Source organism: Accipiter gentilis, chromosome 3, assembly GCF_929443795.1.
Source record: "Accipiter gentilis chromosome 3, bAccGen1.1, whole genome shotgun sequence".
NCBI classification, from domain to species: domain Eukaryota; kingdom Metazoa; phylum Chordata; class Aves; order Accipitriformes; family Accipitridae; genus Astur; species Astur gentilis.
The window spans coordinates 3,068,797-3,093,352 of record NC_064882.1 but is presented as its reverse complement, the minus strand read 5'-3'; the positions used below and the strand labels follow the sequence as shown (position 1 = coordinate 3,093,352).

The 24,556-nt window shown below is 37.4% G+C and overlaps 1 protein-coding gene across 3 annotated transcripts in view; it reads left to right on the top strand.

The window, feature by feature from the left end:
- Window positions 1–24,556, top strand: part of PALLD (palladin, cytoskeletal associated protein) — a 207,460-nt gene that overhangs the window by 152,917 nt on the left and 29,987 nt on the right. For 2 of the 3 annotated variants that reach the window (XM_049833465.1, XM_049833475.1), the window contains one exon: window positions 15,645–16,343. The exons of the other annotated variant lie outside the window; for it this stretch is intronic. In XM_049833465.1, the coding sequence (XP_049689422.1) occupies window positions 15,645–16,343 (699 nt within the window). The remainder of the gene's footprint in view (window positions 1–15,644; window positions 16,344–24,556) is intronic. 3 annotated transcript variants of the gene reach the window in all.

The window sequence follows — 24,556 nt, the reverse complement described above, 5'->3', positions numbered from 1 at the left end:
TGCAAGGATATCTTTTTCTCAGAAAAACCTTGTAGGTCCACTGGGCTTTGCTGCACATTTATTTTTATTGCGTACGGTCAAGGAGTCCTGTTATTTGTGGTGAAAATGCAACACATATGGGTGGCAACATCTGACTCTTAGCAAATGAATATCATATAATATTTTACAATAATTAACTAATTTCTTCAAAATAATGTCATACTAGAGATAAGGGACGGTACTGATGGTACCATAAAATAGAGGGTTTGTCTTTTTCAGGATCACAAAGAGCAAGCAGTGTCTCTGTCCTGCTTTTGACTGGTGGATTAGGCCTCTCTCTTTAATTTGTCACTTTCTAAGGTTTCTAGAGGAAATCCTGAGTCTACTGAAGTAAAGTCATAGGAATTAGAATTTCATCCCTTGCTTTTTACTGGAATTATGTACATTTTACACATATCTTTTAGAGATTATGCAACTCCCTTGCTCTGCAGTTGGTGACAATTTAAAGATGGTTTTCATTAGAACTTCTCTTTTCAATGTTGTACTGGGAGCTCCAGCTCTATGTTCTAGTCCTTTGCGGCTAACTACTGGCCTTATATGATGATCCTCACTGAAGACTTTGTGGACACTTCTGAGTGTTTAAAGCAAGATGTTAAGTTGCAGAGAGGTTTCCTATTAAGGAAAAGTGATGTAATGTCAGTGGAACACTGCCAATTTCTCTCTGCTCATTTTATTTATGTTAGCTGCATACCAGAGAAAATGCCCCATAAAACATGAGTGCTCCTTGCTATATTTAGCCAAGCTAATTTACTAATACCAGGAGATTATGTTTATAAGCAATGGAAATAATTATAAAAAGATTTGGGGGCATCTTATTGAAATAAAACAGGTTGAACTTGGAGAAAATAAATACCAGATTTGCTCCTGGTGCATAGAAAGACTCTAGGGTATCTTTTAGTATTTAGCAGAATACATATGTATTTCTGTGCTGAAAAGCATTGTTTTAACATTTTAATTGAACTATTTGGCTGATTGTTTAAAGAACACAAAGTACAAGGATGTTATTTACATTGATCTGAGTCCTTTTAGTCTTAGCAATGCAGATGTCCTCACATTTAACCTATGTGTCTAAAACCAATCTTGCCATATGCATTCCAGTCTGATCTTCTGATCTGAAATATTTGCATTCATCTTCATATGGAATACAGTGCGATACTGTGCTTTTTTTTGTGATGTTTAAAAAAAAATATCTGGCATATCTTTTGTTGATTACCTTCTCTGACTTTTCTTTAGGACTACTTTTTAAATGAGTAAATGAGTCTCCTTTTTAATGAGTAAAACGTTTTTGCCAGGTTTATTTTCAACTCTTTGTTCTACAGCTGATGGTGTTGATAAATAATCACAAGATTTCTTCCTGACTCTAACAATGTTACTTCATAATGCTGTTAAACAATTTGACCTTTTCTATTAATTTTACTCCTACATGGTGACCCCAGCTGGGTGTGGTAGTGTTGGAACTGTGGATCCTCCCTGATACTAAGTCTGCCTAAAAGAATATTCCCCATCTTGATAGAGTAGCTGAGTACATTTGTTAGCTGCTGATAAATAAGAGCTGTCATACTAGTTAACTACATAATGCATATGAAAAAAAAAATTGGTACTTTAATAATTAAACATTAAGTCTAATGTGACCGTGCAACAATGTGATGTATTGTTATGAGATCTGCAGTTGACTTGTGAGCTACTAAGTTGTGGGCAGGGGAAAGAATTTTGGGTAGTGTTCTTTTTATCTGCATTACTGAGGATGTGTTGAACATTTTATATGTTTTCTGCTCAAATCTGAGTTGCCTGTCTTCGTTTCAAAGCCTGTGCTTTGTTGGGATGCCTTCTAAAGATGCTTCTTTAAGAGAGTATTCATACATTCTGACATCTAGCATCTAATTTACACACTCTGAACTGCACTCTGGAGGTTTCACTGACTATGTAGGAGGCTGTACTACTACTCATGTAAGTGAGATGCCAAAGACAAGATGATGAGAACATTTCCCTATGTGTCTCCTTTCAACCAGAAGAATTAGAGCAACATGACAGCAAACTGAAGTGCAGCAAGGCCAGAAGAAAAAGGCAAATGATCTTTGAGGCATATCATAAATCAAGTATCATTGTTTTAGACATCTGGATCTTGTTTTGAAAATATAAAGCTATTTAATATAGAGAGGATTTCAAAATGATTGCAAGATTCTGTTGCTATTTCCAAGTATTTAGATCTCTTCTCATTCATTCTGAATGATTCATTAGGGAAGTAGATCATGCTGCTAAAAAATCATGAGAAAATGTTTTGAGTCAACTAAGGGTCAAAAAACATTTCCTGCAATTATAAAGTATATTAATCAAGCTGGGCCTTTTGCCTTACAGATTGCTCTTAATTTCAAATATCAGATTTTAAACATAGGACAAATTTAAACAAAACAAAAAACCTTGGATCATGAGATGCCATTTCTAGTATTAGGCTCTTGAGGACAAAAGTTATCCCTAGTGTAGAAGATCAGACATAACTAGCAAAGTTTATTTCCCCATTTTTAAAACTAAGGCCTGGTGGATTAGTTATTATTTAAGTAACTTTAATATTGAAGTCTTGAAATCCATTTGGAAAACTACAGTCTCTGATGGTTTATGAAATGAACGAAAAATGGACAGCTTCAGACAACATTGCCTTTAGGGCGTGAGAATGTAATTAATGTGGTAAGTCTGAGTACATGGCCTCGTTAGAGTCTTGGCATGCAAAAGAGGATGACTGTAGGGGAACAAACTTATTTTCCTCCAAACAAAAATCCTAAGAAGCTCAGTCTTTCTGCAAATCTGGGTGCTCGTTTTCCCTGATATATGGCACAACTAGTTGGAGAACTTAAATGTCTTTGCCTTATTTTACCCTTTATGACAAAAACTACAATATTTTACAATACTCTGGTGTCACTAGCTTTTTGACTTTCATTTAATCATTCCTTGTTCTGCAAAAAATTGTCATGGTATTTTGTATGAATTGTCTAATCAATTAGCTGACCTCAAATAATCCAGATGCTTTTGTTATTATGTAACACTTCTATTCAGTGCTGTGTTTGAGGTTTCTCCCTGAAACGGAAATGGAATGGAGGGATCCTTCAAACGAGAAACAGGATCAAAGTACTGTGTAAGTTTTATTTGTGACTACAGAGTAGCTTTAGTAAACTGGCCCAAAGACACAAGGATCATGTGGGTTCTAATACGTAGAATAACTATCCTTTAGTTCACAGTAGAAAAACTGTAGTAGACAGGGGTATTTTAGGCCATTTTTTTCTGAAGAGTGAAGTGTGCTTTTCTAGAGAAGCTAGCACATGAAGTGAGGCAGAAGGTAAAGTCATGAATTTTGGTATTGTACACCCTAGGTAGCACTTCTGGAGCTCACAAGGGATGGTAAAGAAGTGGTGATAGCCCAAGGGTAGAGGCAGGAAGACAGATAAGAAGGCAGCAGTTGGAGAGAGGGAGGCCAGTGAGAAGAAAAATTGAAGACAGACCAGCATTATATGATGATCTGAGTAATGCTAAGAGGAACAGGGGATCCTGTGGAATCTCATGGTTCCTATAGGAAGAAACATATGGTCCACAGTGATGCTGACTGTAGTGCTACCAATTTTGGTATTGCCAGTATCCTTCTGTCTTTGACGTAGCCTACAAGTCCAAAGTTACATTTTCAATATGGAGCTATAGGTTGTTTATTAAACCACAGCCAGGTAAGATTTTTTTCTTTTTCCTCTCTCAGCTATTTGTGAGGTAAAGGATAGCTGGGAGTCCAAGTTGTTGTGATACTTGAAGAAAAGGTTTTACATACAGATAGTGTTGACTTCACTGTGCAAGATGTGTATAGCTACTTTTACATCTTAATAGCACTTAAAAAAATGGAAACAAAGCATCAATTATTTTTTTTTTATTTCAATTTACTAACAGTGATTTACCAGTAGTTTCCAAATGTAATGTAAGTACTCTAGTTATGCTAAGGAAACAATTTATATATATTGTGCACACTAGTAACTATTCAATGTGAAAACTTTTTTCAGAAAGGACAAAACAAAAACTGCTGTTGGTCAAGATAAACTAAACTGACTGTGACTGTAGGAATACCACTCTTCTCATCATCTATTCTGGAATGTTCATTTTAACATAAATCTAATCTTAATAAATAAATATGGGAAAAAATAACTTGGGACCCTCAAATCAGACAAGTGCTGTTTCTAGGCCAATGTTCTTTCTCCAAGAGTGTCCAGCTCCAGGCTAAGAAAGTGCATGAGTCATCAAAATGATGAGTCCATGAAGAGAGAATCTTCCTTCATAATTGTCAGAAAAAATGGGTTTAAATCGTGAGGAATACGCTTCCCTTTGTAACTAGCTTTTTACACACTACCCTGTGATCAAACTGAAGACAAACTAGACATGTTTGTTTTGTCTGGGACATTTTTACTGCAGGGCAGAAGGAAAAAGTGGAATTAATTGAATTCTGGAGGTCAGCTGCAGGCAATCAAATAGTAAAATCTGCACATACAAAATAGTAAAATTGCTGTCTACAATGTGTCCACGCATTGTCTCTGAATGTGCAAGTGTTAAATAACATGCATGATACCCTATTTTCTTAATATATTACCCATCAATATGCTGTACACTTAAAAAAACATTTCAAGAAGCCCTATAAATTAAACAAAGATATAATTTTTTAGCATATTTGTTTAGCAAGACATGTGTTTATCTTCCCAGAAATTGAGACTTACACAAAATGTAAAGCCAGAATCTCTTGTGGTATACACACTTTTTCTAAAAGCCTTCTAGATTGTATGGTTTAGCTAGACACCTCATTCTAGTTTATACGCCTACTCCGTATGTATAGCCTACATTAGCAAGTAATACACAGGAACAAGAGTGGCTCTGTAGAGTGAAAAAAACATGCTGAGGTCATGATATTTACACTACACATTTCAGAGTCACTTGAGTTTGGGTTTTTGTTTTTTTCGCTGGACTAGCTGTAGCTTGCTCCCATGGACAGAAGCGCATTAGTGGCTGGCATTTATTACATTTGTTTCACTTGACAGGAAATCAGTTCATGTTCTTGAGAGGCTTCTGTAAGGATGTGAACTGGAGAACAAGCAAGTGGGAACGGTTAGAGATTTGCTTCAAAAGCATGTTTCTGATCCAAGCTAAAGCACAAATGCAGATGTGTCCTTACTGTCCTCTTAGGATAAGTGTCAATCTATATGGTTCCTTGTTTTTGGCCAGTCACCATGTTGGTTACTATTTTATTTGGGAAAAAATGAAACTTGGTCCTTCCTCTTGTTTTCTCTGGCTAAGAAGGCTGACTCCTTTCACTGAGAGCTAAGCAAGATTTAAAACAGTTTTAGAGAAGGGACCAGCCATTCAGAATCACTGGCACAGTATTTGGCCGTAACAAGTGTTTATCATTACATAATCTACCTGTATGATTTCTTCTTTTTTACATCGTTATACATCACATAAGGCACAGCTGAATTCAGGGAAGAAGTCCTTACTGTATAAGTCTCCCATACTCAATGTTACTTGAGATATTAAGAAATAAATAGTACTTGAAGTGAAACATCTTTATGGAATATATTTTCACTCAAAAGTACAAAAACAATTATTTGTTCTGTCATTTATATGTGAGGTATTCCATTGAAGCTTTTCAGAACAATGCACTGTACAGTTAGCTAACAGTTAAAAAAATATATGTTAAATTCTCACTGTAAAATCAGTTCATCTATTTACCAGGGAAATACTATTTATTGCCAGCGCAAGAAGCTAATTTGAGTGTCTGTGTCCAAATGTGTGTAATTTCAGGATATATTGTTTCTCTTTGTGATGACAGGGAATGTGATTAGGTCTGTTCAAGTCTGTTCAATCTGTTCAGAAGAATATATTCTGAATATTTAAAAGTATATTTTGACTGCAGTGACATTTGTGCACTATGGGTGGGTTTTGCCTTTGCTCAGTAATTCTGCTGATAGGTGTTCATTTTTATAACAAATAATGGGGAAATTACAGTGAGGTGTAGAATTCAGTCATGGAGTAAGGCTGCAAGCCTACTTAGTCCTTAGGATTCTGATAAGACATCTTCATTATAATTAAGTTTATCATGCAGTTGTAATAAGCAGTAGCTCTGCATGTCTAAGGGTGCTTTAGCAACATTTTGAGTATTGTAATTTTTCTTGTCTCTTTTATACTTTGGGGAAGATGCCTTTTAAAAACAACAAAAAAACCCCACTAACCTCAAAACTCACGCTTCTGAAGTACATGTCTGGCTAGATAACAACTGACAGTGCCCTATAAACTCTATTTTATTTTCAAAATTAGTCCAGCAAGATGAATGGAGATCCACATCTTAAAAGATTGTTCCTGATACAAAATAGGTCACAGAAGTATTCATCAGGCAGATATCACTGACATCAATGCAAGTTGGTGATAAGAAAAAAATGCAATAAACCAAAAAGATGTTATCAGTCTACATGAGCAGATGAAGTTATGTCTACTGTTACAGCCAAGTCTACAAACAGTTCTTTTCAGTCTTTCTAAATGCAATAGCTGACATAAAGGTACATCTGCCACACTGTCAAGTGTTTTCATTTTCAGTACTAATTGAAAGTAATTGAAATTTCAATACTAAGATATTCTGGTGCTGCTGTTTTGCCAGTGCATGTTGGAGTTTACATCCTGCTCTGTGATGAGTGTAGCCCACAAAGAGTCTGCTGGGCATGAATAGATTGAGCATTTGCCAACTCTTTGCAGAAATATTTATGTGGAGTGCTGCAACATGTGCAAACACTGAGGACACTTCAGCTATTTTTTATGTTCAGTTTCTTTACAACAAAGTGACTATTTCATTTAACCAGAGCTTGTCTATCAGGTAGCCTGTTTGGGGAAGAAAGTTGAAGCAGTTTGTCCATACCTGAGCAAACTCTTAACTGCAGCCGGAGCCAAGCAGCTATGTAACATGGAAGGGTATTTGTTCCTTGTTTCAGGTGCCAGAGAACAACAGCAGGGAAGCAGTAAAAGGCTGTCGTTTCTTCGATTAATGCATGAAATGGGCTTACTAGTGCTTTTAAAAGGCTAAGAGGGCATATGGGAAGAAAAATTCTCCCAATAGATCTGCTAATGTCTCTGGATTATACTAATCCCTAATATGGCAGTAAGTTCAGATACCCTAGGAAGTTTGCAGCGTGCAGAGTCACTACACAGTTACTCATCCGTTTAAGTATCTTTCTTTTCACTGCCATAACTTTCATTGAGATTACCAACCTAGATTGGATGACAGGGATATAGCATCCTGCACTGGATCGAGCACAAGATATAATTGTGTTAGGATTTCATTGGTTGAATAAATGTCACAGAAGTTGTGAATAATGCTGTAGTGTTATTTTCACTTTCCAATGCTCCTGAGAACCAGGCTGAGAGATTGTAACTGTTTTTAGCAGTTGCTGTTACTTCCTGGTGCTTCTCCTCCTTCCTTAAAAGTTAGTGTATGTTGTTGATGGGGTCATTTTTGTGTGAATAGAAGGACTTCAGCAAGAATGGTATAGTACTAAAAGTTTATGATACTAAGATGGTGCTGACACCTGAAGTAAGTCATATTGTCATAGAGGGAGAATCTCAGATGTATGTATTTATTTCACATAAATACCAGTTTTTATGTATTGATTTCCTTTCCAGTGGTTCCTTTTCATATGGTATTTTAAGAATAGGATACCTCCAGTGAGTTTCAGTAACATAGACTACTGATATGTCAGCTGGTAATATCCAAGCTTTACATGAAGCAGTGACCTGCTCAAATGTCAGAACTATTTGTGAATACAGAATGGCTGGTAAAAGGGCCTAGAATTTAGGCTCTAAAACTACCTTAACTTCTTCAAGTAGCTTTAAAACATAGTTAAAGCTTTAATTTTCAAAAAAACCCACGCTGACAGCAACTGTGTGCTCTCTTTAATATCAGAACATCCAGTAGCTACTTCCCCCCCCCCGCCCCTTTAATATGATGTTCATTCTTCCTCACAAAAGTGTCTGTTTCAGTAGTAAAAAGCAGTTGTCTTTATGTGTAACCCAAAGAATAGACACTTGACAGATACTGGAATGTTAATATTTGAAAGCATGGAGGTCCAGTTTTAAGCCCACTGTAACTGTTGGTGGGTAGGCATAAAAATAAGCAAATCTAACTTTGGTGGCCAGTGGTCGATGAAATATGATGGTTTATAGGGCATCCTGTTAATACATTAAATTAAAAAAAAAAAAAAAAGAAAAAAAAAGAAAAAAAAAGAAAGAAAACAAACCAAAAACCCCAAACCAACTGTGCATGTGCTGTTCCAGTGGCAGCACTGAGAAAACGTATCATCTAGAAGAGGAAGAGTGGCCATCCGTCTTTTTTTTCTGTTCACTTTTGGTTTTAGGCTAATACAGTTTTTTAAACTTTAATATATATTTTTTTGTCCCCTTATTTTCTTTGAGTATATACTAATCAGCACAGAATATAACCTTCCACATGGTATAGCACAATCAGAGGCAGAAGATCTATTTGTCCATTTGCAGACCAGTTCATTCCTGCATTCCAGGTCATGATTTCCTACACTTCGGGCCAATTCAGCTGTAAATTGGAACCTGTATTGCTGTTAATGGCTTGTAACAATTTACCCATTAATAACGTAACAATTTTTGCTTCCTTTTTCAGTAAAACTTGTTATCTGTGTCATTTTTGAACTGTTACATCCATCACTGGATTTTCTGTGTACTAGTTATGTAACACTACTGAATTACCAAACCAGACAGATTTTTTTGACTCCCAGACTAATTCTTATGGTCTAACCCTACCAGAGATATGAAGTTTAGCCTTTTTGCTAAAGCCGTATTGTGTCTTTATGACTTTTGGGAACAATGAATGTGCACAAGAGCACAACTTCCTTTCTTTCTGTACCCAAGCTAAACGTGTTATCTTGCTGGTACATGTTTTGAAAAATGTCCCTGCAGTGGTATAGAGAGATGAAAAATGGTTCCTGTCTCTAAAAGAATTGCTTGTGTTCAATGAATACTGGCAGTACCACTACTGTTGGTTTCCTTAGTACAGAAATTACTTTGATGCCTTTGACAGATAATCAAACCATAATGGAAAATGGGCACAGGCACAACTGCCACTTTTTAGGATAGACAGAAAAGGTTTTAACAGCCAAATTACAGCAGGATTTCCTTACAAGAGACTTCACAAACAAAATGCAGATGCAATGCAGATGGTTTGCATTTCTCTTCTGTGTGTGTGAAGTTTCTCAGATGAAAAGTCAAGCTTAGCTTCATAGTGTGCTCATAATACAGTACCTGTGTTAGCTCTTGCACCATACTGATTTTACTAGGAGTGCGTTAGGTTACAGTGAAATTAATTATAAACACTCCTGTATATTAACCTGAAATATGGAAAATGTTATTCGTTGTGTATCTGCATTTTCAAATTGTTAAGCTTTGAAGGGCAACTCATAAAAACGTTGAAAGATTGCAGGTGGTGGAGATGGTTCCTAGTTATAGCTCTGTAGTTATTCAGCACAAGGATTAAATTGTAAGTGACAACCTGCATCCTCCCTGAAATCTGTTAGTATAGACAAAAAATATCTCTGAATATTTGCAGGGTAGAACCCAAACTGGTGCTGGTTTTTGTTTTTCCACACAGTGTCTGTCCCGTTCCCCCAGTTCTTATTTTAATTGATAATTCCAGTCTTATGTAAATGTGAACACTTGCATGATTTAAACCAGTCCACATTTCTTTCTCACAATATAAGGGATTGCTCAGCACCAGGAAACTTAATGCTTGAGTAAACATATTTATATTAATACAGCCTGAAGTCTGTCTGTGTTGAACACTGGAGTTTTTGTAAAAAGGGGGATCCATTCTCCCTTTACTTCACCTTCTTGCCTTGTCATACATGTACATTTTTAACATTTCTAAATATGAGTAGATATTCCTTCAGTGGACAGTTTAGTTGGAATTACTTTTGTATTCTGAGTATTTATTTTCAGTACAGCTGTTAATTAATTCACTGCTAGCTTAAGTTGTTGTTTTCATTTTTAACAACTCTCAACCATTGATAAATCTGGTGGAAAGCCTTAAATTATATTAGGAATTTTGTCAGACTACAACTCCAGATATCAGTGACTACTATCAAATTTTGGATGAGTTGGTATGTGCATTTCAGTCTCTTAAATAGTAACTGTCAGAAGTTTAGAAAATGTCTCATTTTCAACAGTACTGTTTATACCAGTAAAATACAAATGTTGTGGTTGTAGAAAGCAAATTAACCAGTGTGTTCAAGAGCTAGCTTTAACAAGACCTGGCAAGTCTGCCATGAGAGCTGCCCAAGAGCCACAGATGCTGAAGCACTGTGAGTCTTATATAGTGAGGGAACCACAGCAGCTCCCAAGCTCCCACTGCTTCCAATTCTCCATTCCTTCTTTGCCTACCAGCTATGCAGTTGGGTTGCCAAGAAACTTCAGAGATATAATGGTACGTTATACATTCTGATTTTAATAAATTACGAAAAAATATTCCATCCTGGATTTTATTGTATAAATATCTCAGTATAGATATAAATATATACATATATAAATATATCTAAACACAGATACTTGCTGACGTGGAAGTCAGTGTTACCTGAGATGAGCCCTTGCCTTTTAATGCAGCATGATGATGACTGTTTCACTTTTGGTAGAGCTCTGGCATTATTCTGAAGCAGTAGTATTGAGTTAGAATCTAGGTCTTCATTGGAAGGTAGATTTCATGGAGGCAAGTAGTTGTTACACCAAAATACAAATACAGAGGTTTTCTGGCATTGGTTTCAAATCTTAATTTAGAAAACTAGCTCAAGCTTTTAAAGTTGTGGTTAATTCTGGTTATTTTAATTCAAAATATTCCTGTACTTTTGTTTCAGAGGTATGTTTCGTATATTGCTGTAGAACTGCACCGTCTGTTTCTCAAAGGGCAGATCACTGGTAGGATTGTGAAGGGGCCAGTCTGCTTTCGCTCAGGAATGACTTGAGGTAGAAGTGAGCCCATTATTCTTCCATACGTGCGATAGATAGGACTCTTTCTTTCAAAAAAAAGTTGCTTTTCTTCATCTGCTTTCCATTTGCTCCTTTTCTTTTGTTAAGATCAGGAGGGCCAAAATCAGAAATTTTAAAAAGTTATAACATAGAAAAATTTATTTAATCACAGTTCTTTATCTGTGGTGGTTTATTTCAATCTACTTCATATATTGTGTTGTAAAACACTGAATAAACTTACCACACTTTGTGGTAGACACTACTTGGTTAGGGTTCATTTTGTGTACGACTGATTCCCTCAAGGCTTGGACAGCATCCCCCTACCTTTGGAGAACATCACCCTCCATATAGATAGTCTGGAAAACTGCAAATAGTAGGGTGCCTCCCAGAAGAGGGGCATTGTTCCTCTAAATAAATTTTGTTACGCTCTTCGCAAACCCAGAGATGTAAGGGAAAAATAAAGCTGGTACATATCCTAACATTGGGAACCTGTGAATGAGACTGACAGGGAACTTTCAGTATGAAGGATTTATTGCATCCCTGAAAATGCCATCTGCTCTAACATCCCTGCAATCCAGCAGCCAGTTCCTATTGAGACTTTCAGAGATGTACAACCATCTACCTACCTCCCCTCCTCCATAGCACTGTGTCCAGGCACTTGGAGTGACGGTTCCTGATGGTGGTTCTTACCAGTTTAGCTCTCAAAGTTGAAGACTGCTCTATTAATTTCAAAACAGTGTGATACAAAGAGGGTATCAGGAAGGAAAAACATTATGAAAGTGGCATAAAAAGATGAAAAAGCCTATTATGATCTAAACCAAGTGCATACCTCAGATCATGAATTCTTGAGTAACTATTAAAATATGCCGTATGTATTGGCACCCTTAGAGAAGATTCTGACCACCTCTGTCTACTATTTCCTCATACAATCAGAGTGTTTTGCTTTTAAAAAGATAGTATTCTGTAGCTGCCCACCAAGAAACCTAATGTCTCTAGTCTTCCCTTTGAACGTCTCTTTTCAAATGTTTCTCACTATCATTTAGCTCTGAAAATCATCACCTTACTGAGCAAGTTCCAAGTGCCCAGAACCAAACCTGTGCTGCAACTGTTCTTACAGGCAATGCAGGCCAGAAACCTCACCTCTGTTGCAACAAGTATCTGCTTCCATTAAAATATTATTGCTTTACTGTTTGCATTTCTTTAACTGTTTTAGCATACCTATTAGAACATCTGAAAATGTATATAAAAATCTTGGTTAAGAATATCTGGTATTGGGAAAAAAAATCACAAATACTGAAGCAGACCTTTTGAAAATATTTATGTACTACTAGGCCTGCTTTTCAGTAAGTTGCTGAAATTTCTCAATATTTGCTTTACCCTAGTTGTGATTTTTAAAATTACTTACTTTTGCCATTCGCTGATTGAATTTTACTAAAAATTTACTTCCAGACATTCATTCTTACATTTTTATAATTAATTTTTTGGCAAACCCAAAAACTCCACATGAGAAAATAAGTTTTATTCTCTATTGTTTAAAGAAGCTTGATGCGTTCCCTGAAAGCACGTGTGCCCTTTAAAACACTGGGATTACAAAACATATTTCAGCTAATTGGAAAGAGGATGTAATTACAATTAAACTAATTTTTCCTGTAATCTAATCCAAAAACTGAACTCTTTTTAATTCCCTTCTTTGTTTCCCTACTGGTGAGGGCAACATAGCAGACCAATTCCCTTGCATAATTTTGACTGCTGGGCTCTCTATATCTGTGGCACAGCAGCATTATCTTTCAGGGACCTTCCTACGTAGAGCTTCCATTGCTGTCGGCGTCATTGCAAAGGAACACTTGTGGCTTTATTATTCTTTTCTTTTTTTTTTTCTTCTTCATAATGACACATCCCTGGGATACATCTGCTCAAGAAATTTATAAGTATAGGGCAGTATCTGCTGTTAAAAGAATAGCTCTGAGGTGTAGAACATTCCTTTGCAGACAAGGATTGTGCATTTCTACCACTGGAATGAAAATTTGCTCTAAAAAGATCTTTATGGTTTTTGCTACGTGGACTGATGTGATAATGATTATGTCTGCATGTTATTTTTTCAAGCAGATATGCACTTGCTTTGTCTGGACCCTAAGCTGATCAAAAGTTTTGCAAATAGAATTAGTGCTGTCCTGAGCTAATGAACCCTGACTTACAGGCACGTATATTCCTGTGGCCTCAAGTCAAGCTTAGTGTGAGAGCAGAGCAACCTCACATTTGCCTGCCAACCTTTTGTAGACATACCACGAATCTGGTCTTTACTTCTGCCCGGACTGGTACAGCAGCAGTTCAGTGGCAGGCACTGTAGTAGTATACTTACCATTGACAGGGCCATAGATGGTAATTTGTGTTATGCTGTTGGCTGGGCACATCGCCATATGACTTGGCAATGAAAATAAAAAAGTCCCAAGACAAGGCATTCTGACTTGCTTTCAGCACATGTTGGGTAAACATATGAGTGTTGAAGACAGCTAAGCTTCTTCTCTATTCAATGCACCATTTATAATACTAAATTTCCCCCATTTTTTTTTTTTTAACCTTAGCCTCTCTGTAATAAATAAAAAAATTATTGGGGGCAATTATGATGGAAAATAAAATAAGTATTATCTGTAAATAATTTTAGAGGTGTTGCACAGGAAGTCTGCAAATATTCAGACTAACGATACAGAATGAGCTGAAAGTGGTGATCTTACAGAACCTTCTCCTTCCAATCAGAGGTGACCTGAAGTATTTTTGTCATCAGCCAAGAAAGTCAAATGATGGTGGGAACTAAAATTGTGCTGCTTTAGCCCATTTAGGGAAAGCATGCTTTTATGTAATTTAGCAAAAATCAAAGAATAAGGTTCAGCCCATGTCCTATGGAGTGAAAAGTTGAACTGATAGGGATTTAGATTTTATTTAGATTTTATTGTCAACAGTAAAAAATGAATATAAAATTTACAAGTGAACTACAACATTTCGATGTTTTTGTTGCTGATTTAATTAAAAAGGAAAATGCAATCTCCTCTTAAGTACTGAAATATGTATTGTTGGTGAGATGACTCATGCTGCTAGAATTGAACCATCTTTATGACAAAAAAGAAAAAAGCAACTGTTAAATGTAAATGACTGATTTTTCAATTTTTCTCTCCTAAGCAATCTTGCTCCCCTTTCTCTTATCTGACCAGTCTCCTTTGGCCTGAGATCATAAGCAGAATTATTGTCAGAAAACATTTTCTGGGAAATGTGGATGGTTGGAATATCAAAATTAATCTTAGAGTGGAAAGTACGATGATATTACCATTTCTAATTTTGTTGCTACCAACAAAAGTACATTATTGTGCCAGAATCATACATTCATATGCCATGCATTAAGCAGACAGCTTCTAAAATTTCTGCTTAAATGACCTAAATTTATATATAAACAATGACACACTTGTATATAATAAAGTATTTATATATTAAATATACAGAAAAGGTATATGTGCATATGCTGAAACTTTGTGGACATCTGGAGTATTGAGATAAAGTTATGATTTCCAGCTGGAACATGACAATTTTTAAGCAAGTCAGTCTGATGTATTTTAAGATGATAGACCACACAGTTAATTTGATCTCAATGTCATTCAAACAACTGTATTGTGGACAAAAACAAAAGCCAGCACATGGTCTGCTTTGCTTCACTGCTGAACGTTTTGCTTTTCTTTTTTTTTACTTAATTAACAGTTTTGAGTGCTCCTGCATATTAGTTTTCTAGGCTTCATTGTTCTGCTAGTGAATGTCTGCATTTCTAAAAGAAATTCTCATTTCCGTTTGAGCTGATAGTACTGCAATTAGCAATTCCTCAAAACTGTATTCAGTATCTACTAAGATATGTTCAGGATCTACAGTTAAGAATAAAGCCTGGAAAAAAAAAGTGGGACTAAAGACATGGGGAAGCTCAGTTCACCATTTCCTTAGGTTACAAATATTTCTTCGAACTCTTCTTTGCTCATCTACAAATACATGGATGGTTCTCACACAAAAGTTTGTCCCTTGTCTCCAAGTACTTCATTAGAAGTATGGCAGTAATTAAGTCTGTCTGATCACCCTACAGAGCCTACAGCAGAAATCAAGGCTGAAGTTGTCACTTTGGTAAATATCTGAGGCTTACTATTGAAAGAGGGGCATTGAATGAAATGGGCAAGAAATGAAAAGAAACCTTGTTAAGAAATTCAACATTTTTACCATTACTTATATTATCTGGATTGCTCCATTAAAATATCCTAAGCGTCTTCAAATTGTCTTCCAATTTACCTTTTTTACAAATTGAAGGTTCTGCTAACTTTTATTAGGCAAATACTTTTTCCCCCCTTCTTGAGGTAAAAAAATGGACTTTTATAGCAATGTTTTAGCTCTGAAGAAATAGGGCTATGCAAGATATGCAAACACTTTGAATTTTCCTCGCCTTCTGATTTGCCTAGACCGTAGATCAGTGGAACTTCTACCACCTCCCCAACCAGCACTGCATGTCTGATCATCTTTTTGTCTATTTTTCCTCCCTACAGGGACCCTATAAAAATACAGCAGCTACAGAACCAAATTCGTCTGGAGCAAGAAGGTGGCCAGTGGTATCGTCACCAACAGCAACCTGATCATCAGCAGCAGCACCTTCCCTCTTCTCCTTCCTTTCCTCCTCCGCCCTCCTTCCAGGAGCTTGAGTCCAGCCAGTCTGTCACCTCTCCTGTGCAAATGAGTATTCTTAACTCTCATACTTCCCCAACCATGCAGTCTTCCAGTTCCTTCAACTATGCTCGGCCTAAGCAGTTCATTGCTGCTCAGAACATCAGCCCTGCTTCAGGTTATGTGACTCCATCTTCAGGATCATCTACATCCAGCCTTCCTTCTCCTATGTCTCCAACTGCTTCTCAGAAACAGTTTGGGAGAGTGCCTGTTCCCCCTTTCTCTCAGCAGTTTGCTCCAGAAGGGGAATATGCCTGGTCTCCTTCTTCTCCATCCCCTCCTCCCCCGCCTCCACCTGTCTTTAGTCCAACTGCAACATATCCAGTGTGTGATTCCTTTCCACTTCCACCTCCGCCCCCCCCTCCTCTTCCTTCACTTTCTTCACCTTCCCACAGCCTGTCTCCAACTCCCAGATTTCCTAATTCCGGCCAGTCTCCAGCAGCTTTTCTCAGCTCCATGCTGCCATCCCAGCCACCACCCATTTCTGTCAACGCATTAGGCCTCCCGAAAGGAGTGACGCCTCCGTAAGTATCAGCTAATGAGCTCCTTGAGTTTGACTGTACTGAAGATTGTACTGAAGATAATTGCACTTGCTTCATTTCATACTTTTCTAGGGTCCTTTTGCTGTTAACTGCTACCTGAGAGGGAGAGATGTGGGAATTATTTGCAAATGCCTCTGTGCTAGAGATGGGATATAGTTTTCTAACCCTCACAGAAGTGAGGTTCTGAAAGAGTCCTACAGTGGGAACACAAAAGAGGAGAAGCCAAAGGTTTAAATTTGAGTTGATGAAAATAAGAAAGGAGCAGCAAAAGCCTCTGCATGCCCAGGGCGGTGGAAGGAGATCCGAGAAAACCCTCTTCATGACCCGGTTCTTTTAAAGTCACGTATTCAGTGATGCTTGCAGTCTATGCTCCTATTACATCTGCAGATAGAGAAGTATCAAGTAAACTGAGCATTGTTTAGAAGTCCCTATAGCTTTGTGATACTTAAAGCATAAGGTATTAAAGTATACATCTGACAACGAAGTGGTCATAACGATATATTGACTTTTTGCTAGAGTTTTTGTTCTGAGGATGTTTGGAAAAGGGTTTAGGAGGGGATTTAGAAAAGCAGTGCATAAAAACAAACAGAATCCCTCCCCCTAACAACTCTGCATACTTGTTTTCCCCTTTTGTCTTCTCTAAAGGCCAAAATAGTATTTTGGAGCATGTCAGCTCCCATCATAGATCAGTTTGTCTTTCCACTGGCACTAGACTCTCATTCCATCCTTAGAGAACAAAGAGGCGTGCTGAAGAACAAAAATGAGAATAGCTGTATCCAAGGCTTCTTTATAACTTTGTCTAGAAGTTTGTCTAAACATATCTACGGTATCTAGGTGACTTGCTCAGCTACACACTGTTGCGGTGGGAACTTCTGTTATTTCAGTCCAAGATATGAAAAGGAAGAGAAGAAAGAAAGCAGACAGATATCAAAGTAATAAATCATGTATATGCTTTAAAAAGCATTTCTTTATCTTGATTTCTGTCATATAGCTCATTCATTATGGAGTCTGGCCATAAAATAGATTTAGGAGAAAAATGAATAAATAGTACAGTTTGCCCTTGCAGTCATAATAGTTGTGATTTTCTGTCTTACTGTGTTCTTTGCACCGGCTAATTTTCTCTATTGATAATGACTGCTGAAAGTTGCGTGATTAATTTACTGAGAGTTTGACAGGTAAGCACGGCCCACAAACGCCTGCAATTACCCCTGATTTTCCAGCAAAGGCTCTAGTACAGGTATATAGCTCTGGATAGGAGCTGGATTCTCTTTCAAGTTCCTTTCTTGTGCTGTGAGGGTGACAGCAGCAGATCTAGCCTCTGCTGTGTCCCTCCTTCACTGTTATGCTACTTTCACACATGTTCTCACTTGAGGCATTAGCTGTGCTCTTTCTCATTCCCTTTGATCTTCGGACAGAGAGACAACTCTGCAAGGATGGTTCCCCCTTCCCCATGCCCCTCACTTCCCCAAGCCTAGCAGCCAGTCTGGGTGTGCACGTGATGGTGTGTCTGTCCCCTGGGACAAGGCAGCAGCCTCAGGCTCTGAGCTGAGAATGAGGTGGTTGGCTGTTTGGCCTGCATTCCCTCAGGAAATGTAGTCCAGATGGGAGCTGGATCACGTTAAGCATACTGAATGTATGTGTGTATAATTTATGTATATGTATATACACATGTGTGTGTATATATATACGATGAGCATTTGTCATCTGAATTATAACATTAAAACATAGTAAAAGATATACTGCATGATGCAAAAAAATATCTATTGTTATGTATCTTTGATGCCAATTTTTCCCTGGCCTCTCCTTTTTCATTTTATTGTGTAGGTTACTAAAGTCTGGTGTGTCTTGCTGAGTAAATCATTCTTGTTCCCATCATTCTCATACCGCTCCCGAACAATTCTTCTTGCCTCCCTTTCCCCCACTGCTTTTGGTATTTTTGCTTTGTGCTACAGTCTCAGTTCTTTTTTTTTCCCCTACCTTCACCTTTTGCTTCTTTTCCCTCATCTTTTGCTCCATGCTCACAAATCCTCTCTTCTTAAACACATTTATCTTTCTGAGACACTGTGGGTTTTGAGCCACTCACGGTATCCTGTAGTCTCACCACGTACTGCATGATTTCCAAGATCCACTGACTAAAAGGATGATACTGTTTCCTGACAGTGTGCTGTACAGAGTGGGTGTGAGGAAGGAATTGGAGCATTCAAAGTTTTGCTTCAGCTCAGCATCTAAAATGCTAGTCAAGCCATTTAGCTTTGTCTCTGCTTCTTTGGCTCTGCTTCAGTCATATGGTGGTAATACTAAGAATGTGATAGTGGGTTGCCGAAAGTGAACTAGGCAGAGTTTGAAATACCTTTCATGAAAAGGAGGTACATTTTTTTACTAGAGAGTCCAAATACACTGTTTGAAGTGGTAGGATTTCCTCTTTAGACAATAACTTCATGATTTATTATATTTTAACGTCAGTGGAAGTAGACACAGACCTGTCATTGCATTTAGATACTTCAACACTTTCGTATCAAGTGCCTCTAGCAGATAAAATTCTCTTAAAACAGTTTTCCGGTCTACTTTCAATGTTTTCATGGCTCCTTTCTCTTGCCTTGTCTTTTTTGTATGTGTATTTCAGGGTTGGTAAATCACTGTTCATATTTTGATTACATGGTCTTTTTACCATGGTTGTTTACTCTCTTTCCCAGGCATAGGTGCTGTGACACTGGTAGCCAAATATCTGAAAGAAAACAATAAATATTTAGACTTGTCAGAGTCTCTTGTAATTACCACAAAACATTGTTTGGCAGAGTAAGGAATTCTGCAGACTATTTTCATAAGCTATGCATCTTGATATACTGTGGAATTTATTGAAGAATTGTTTAATTTTTCACACATTTCAATGATTGTTTCATTATTAAATCTTAGCACAATTACAGATCTGCTCCTCAGAATCAGTACTTAGGCATCATTCTTATTTTGTTCAGATTGCTTTTGTGGTAGAAGCAGAATAAAGGTAAAGTAAAAAACATTTCAGGTGGAGGAAATTATTTTTGAGAATGGTCCGAGGCAGCATCAGTGAAGTTTTCTGTAAAACAGAAAATACAGTGGTTGTATAAAAAACATCAGAGTCTTCATTTCTCTTCATGTGGTCAGACCTTCCATCCATCAGCTTTCTTCAGGCATTTCTCTTCCAGTGTATGTATCACCTTTGTTCTACTTAAAAGAAAAATTAACCCAAGGAGGTGGTGTGCCTTTTTTACATAGGAGGTCAGACAAAACATTTCTAACTCTTTCTTCCATCCCCATACTCTGTCTGTGAGCCCATGAGTAGAAAATACCATGCTAAAGTTTCAGCTAAGGGTTGACATTTTCCTTGGTTTTGGGTCCTGAGACTCTGTGGAAGTGATAGCATTATCTAAACCCGTTTGATCAAATGAATATTCTTTCCAGTCGAAAGATTTGGAAACATTGCACTGGGGTTTTTTTGTTTGTTTGGTGTGGGTTTTTTTTGTGTTTTTTTTTAACAACACTTAGTCTTACAGTCTTGCCTGATTCATGGGAATAGCTACTTATGAATTTACTACATTTTATTTGGACATCTGAATCATGGAAAGCAGCTTTGTGTAATTAGTACCTACTAATTCACCTTTAAATATTTTAAGCATTTATTTGCAATTATTGTATGGTAAATGTATCAGTTCAATAAAATAGATATCATCTTTCCAGTAAGCTCTACACACTCTGTGGTGACCAGCATTTTCAAGCTGTGACTGTGGTGGTGTTAGCTGAACAAGCTTTGGGAATAACCTTTTTTGTTATTGATGAAGCAGCTTTGATAAATTCATGTCTTGCCAGAGCACAGTGTTATTAAAAAAAGAGAAGTGCTGGTGGAACTGCATAGCTAATTAAGTACTTAAGGGAATTATGAACACTCGTCAGTTATTTCTGAAGTAAAACTTGGCTGGAGTAAGATTGTTGAATATTGTTCTTAAAAATCTCAGTTCTTCCTTTCTTTACCTAAAGAAAACTCTAGGGTGGGTGGGTGGATATGTTGGACTCGGGTTAGCTTTTGGTTACAAAAGACTTGCAGGAAGCAGAGTTAATGTGACAGAAACCTAGAATTGAGGGGGTTTTGTCCACAGTTAAATCTGTAGAAGCTAGAATCTGGTCTTCACTGTTCATAGAAAAAAACAAATTATATCTGTATGAAGAGAAATAAGTATACTTACAAATTCTAGGTAAGCAGATACATTGGTAAATTCACGTGAGCAGTTGTGGAAGAAAAATTAATCCCATGAGAAGGATTTAGTGGCTATTTAGTGAATATTTAAATAACAAGAATGTAAATCCTACTATAAAAAGGTGTGGAGATCCAGCCTGGAGAAATGGAATCTCTTTCTAAGTATAAAAAACATGTATTGTCAGATATATGTATATCCTTTTGAAAGCAACTTGAAAAATTACAGTATTTTCTTAAACTAGACACTTTTCCTTAAAGTGGACTTTTTCCTAAAGTAAATATCTTCAGTAGTATTACCTTAGTCACAAACAGAAAAAAATCTGACTGTATAGAATTGGTGAAAGAACATGACTTTCTGGAAAAGAATGGAAAATGGAAGAGAAAACATTGTTTTCAAGACAAGATTGTCTACAGTATCTTGTAAAATGTAATTAAATAAGCTGCTTTTATCACTCTGCATAATAAATTCAACTGCTGTTTCAATGATCCCTAGAACCTTAAATCCAAATCTTAAAGGAGATTCTGTGGGAATCATGAAAATAGCAACATGTCGTGGTTTAACCCCAGCCAGCAACTAAGCACCACGCAGCCGCTCACTCACTCCCCCCCATCCAATGGGATGGGGGAGGAAATCGGGGAAAAAAAGTAAAACTCCTGGGTTGAGATAAGAACGGTTTAATAGAACAGAAGAGAAGAAACTAATAATGATAACACTAATAAAATGACAACAGTAGTAATAAAAGGATTGGAATGTACAAATGATGCACAGGGCAATAGCTCACCACCCGCCGACCGACACCCCGCCAGTCCCCGAGCGGTGATTCCCTGCCCCCCCCCCCCCCCCCCCACTTCCCAGTTCCTAAACTAGATGGGACGTCCCATGGTATGGAATACACTGTTGGCCAGTTTGGGTCAGGTGCCCTGGCTGTGTCCTGTGCCAACTTCTTGTGCCCTGGCTGGGCATGAGAAGCTGAAAAATCCTTGACTATAGTCTAAACACTACTGAGCAACAACTGAAAACATCAGTGTGTTATCAACATTCTTCGCATGCTGAACTCAAAACACAGCACCGTACCAGCTACTAGGAAGACAGTTAGCTCTATCCCAGCTGAAACCAGGACACAACATCAGAGAGAGATCTGCACTTTCATTCCCCTCTGAATCAGAGCTGCTGGTCTCTTCTTGCAGCTGTGTACTGTGACTTGTCCATTGAATTCTGTCTCAAATAGCACTGAAGCAAATATTTTAGTAACCCTTACGTTCTTTGTGTCGGTTAGCAATGATGGTCACAACTCTGAGGAAAAGCCACACTTCTCCATCTTTTTATCTTACAGCTTTCAACAGTCTCCCAGTACAAATGCCAGCTTTCATTTTGGAGTCAACTGTATTGCTGTCCTATGTAGACTGGACATTTACTTTTACCATTCCTGTAAGTTATGTCTGTCACAACTGTAAAAAAAACGGAGGTTACCTACAGTATGATTGATGTGAAAGTAGCGATATGTAGGAGGAAGTACCTTGATTAAGAATTTCAACATCAAACTGAGGAAAAAGGTCAGGGTGTTTTCCTGCTTCTGAGGGAGCTCACCTCATCTCTGTATGCTGCCTATTCAGTCACATCTGGAGTTATCCCGGGATCTCAGGAAAATATCTCTGAAGACAAGTATTTCTGTAACTGGAAAAACTCTAGCAAATATTAGTGTTTGCATTCCTTCCCAACCCCCAATTTTCTTAAGCTATTGCTCCTGCCCATTAGACCATTTCTGTTTAAAATTTGTTGACTTATTGTGTTGCACCTTCTTTTCCCATGGCTTAGATACTACTAGTGGCTGTTATGCCAACACCTGAGTGGTTTATCTGTGATATCAGATCACTACTTCTTGATTGTGCTAAGCAGCAGCTCATACTGGGAGCTTTGTTTTTGCACAATGTAACACCTATGCACGTGATTATCATGCAATACTTGTCTATATCAGCTTTTTTGAAATTTGATGAATGCATGTTTGTTCCTCTTGAACTTTGAAATCCAGGTTGTGCCCCAGATCTAATCAATTAAAGTTGCTCAAAAGCGGAGATCAAGGATTTAACATGAAGACGCACAGACAGTTGCCGAAATAACTGATCTACTGTATCCTGACAATCATTGCATCTGGAATTCTTAATTTTCAAGATGATTTTATCCAGTTCTCTTTCTAAACGGTATTTAAAGATGCTTAGGAATGTTGTAAGATGACAAGCGAACTTAACTAAGGGAATTAGTACATACACCTCTCTGTTGAAAAGAGAGGCAGGCTGTTTGCAGCATTGCTTTGCAGCTTTTTTTGGTCTGCAGATTTTTTTCTTCAGAGGACTTAATTTTATAACTTCCTTGTTTTAAGCAGATCTGAATGCCACAGAAACATCTGTGAATGTAAAAGCCAAGTACAGTGCTTGATAGTTGTGGAGACCTTAACCAGTAGCCTTTCACCAACTGGAATAAAGGGTAATATTTTGGATATATTACCTTTTCTGAGTCCAGTGTAGGTTTTTCTTCACGTGCTTCTGACAGTTAACTTGTTTGCAAGATTTCAGGACTATGAGGACTGTGCTAGCCTTTTCTACATTCGGGAGCAGTCAGTGCTTTAGTGATTTCTTCTTGGCCATCAGTTTTAGCATAAAGCTGGTAACAATCATAAATGCAGATAAGGTTATTGGTTACAAAATAGGTAGTATTATTTAAATTGGTATCCAAATATGTGGACATACTTTGAAAAGCATATGGCACTTGTGTTTCTATGGTAACCAGTGCAGCATGAGGCAGAGGGATAACTTGCTCAAGTAGGGAAGTTCAGTTCAAACAGGAGAATGAAAAAGAAGAAATTCTTCTTTTAATGAGTAAAAATGCATTTTTAAAGATAAGCCTTAGAAAAATAAATTTTTGTGGTAGGCATGCAGCTTGTAGCTGAGTTGTTCTCTGTGCTATCTAATCATTAAAAAGGATCAACTTGCTCAGAAATATATATTATTCATCTCAGTCTTGATCCTATCCAATGCTGAGGCATGATTTTTTTTTTTTATTTTATTTTTTCAACTACAGTTTCATAACCTTTTCTTGGGTGGTAGAAATAATTGAACTTTTGTTACCTTTGTTTCATTTAGAACAAGTCATTCTTAGTCAGGTCTGTGCCTCAGGCATTCCCCTAATTCAGATGCATGTAAGGTCACATTACTGAACAGAGCTGACTCCTGGTCTCCACAGCTTGTATGACAAGATCAGACTAAAGCGATTTTAATATGCAGCCGCAGCTTCCAAGTTTGTGACCTGCTACAGTGCTTGTAGTAACTTTGTTCTTACAGTAAGTGAAAAATGTATTAAGCAGGCAGAAATTAGCTGTATTTTTGGAAGGCTTTAGTTTTAAAGGAAAAATCAAGTTGCTGTTGATTACCTCAGTACCAGAGAATTGATTTGGATTTCTGTGAAACTGAGCCATACTGGCTGCAAACAGGAATTTGTTCTTGGAAGGATAACAACAGCCAGCCTGTTGCCCTTGTTTACACTGTAAAAGGTACACAGGAAAAGAGGGAATCACATCCAGCGTGCACTCTGTGTAATTAAAACATGAAAAGTACTGCTGGTTTGGCCTTCTTTCTAAACAAATGTTAGGGCAAATGCTCAAACCTAAGGAGAGCCAAGACAAAGTTGCAAAAATCTTTGCTGTTGAAAATCTCTGTATGAATTAAGATGACTGAGTTTTGACAATTCTGTTGCACCCTTTCTGACCAAAAGAATTCAGACTTGTGTGCTTTTATCTACATCTGTATTCAGGCCCTCAGTGACTTAAGTGATGCGTGTTTCAGAGGCGCTTAAAATCTATGTGAGTTGCAGCCTGATTCTCAAAGGCTGATAGTTTCTTTGCACATTTGTGGTGGTGGTTGTGTGCTCGAGACTAATAGTGTCAATATCTTGAAATATGCCTTCTGAACATAC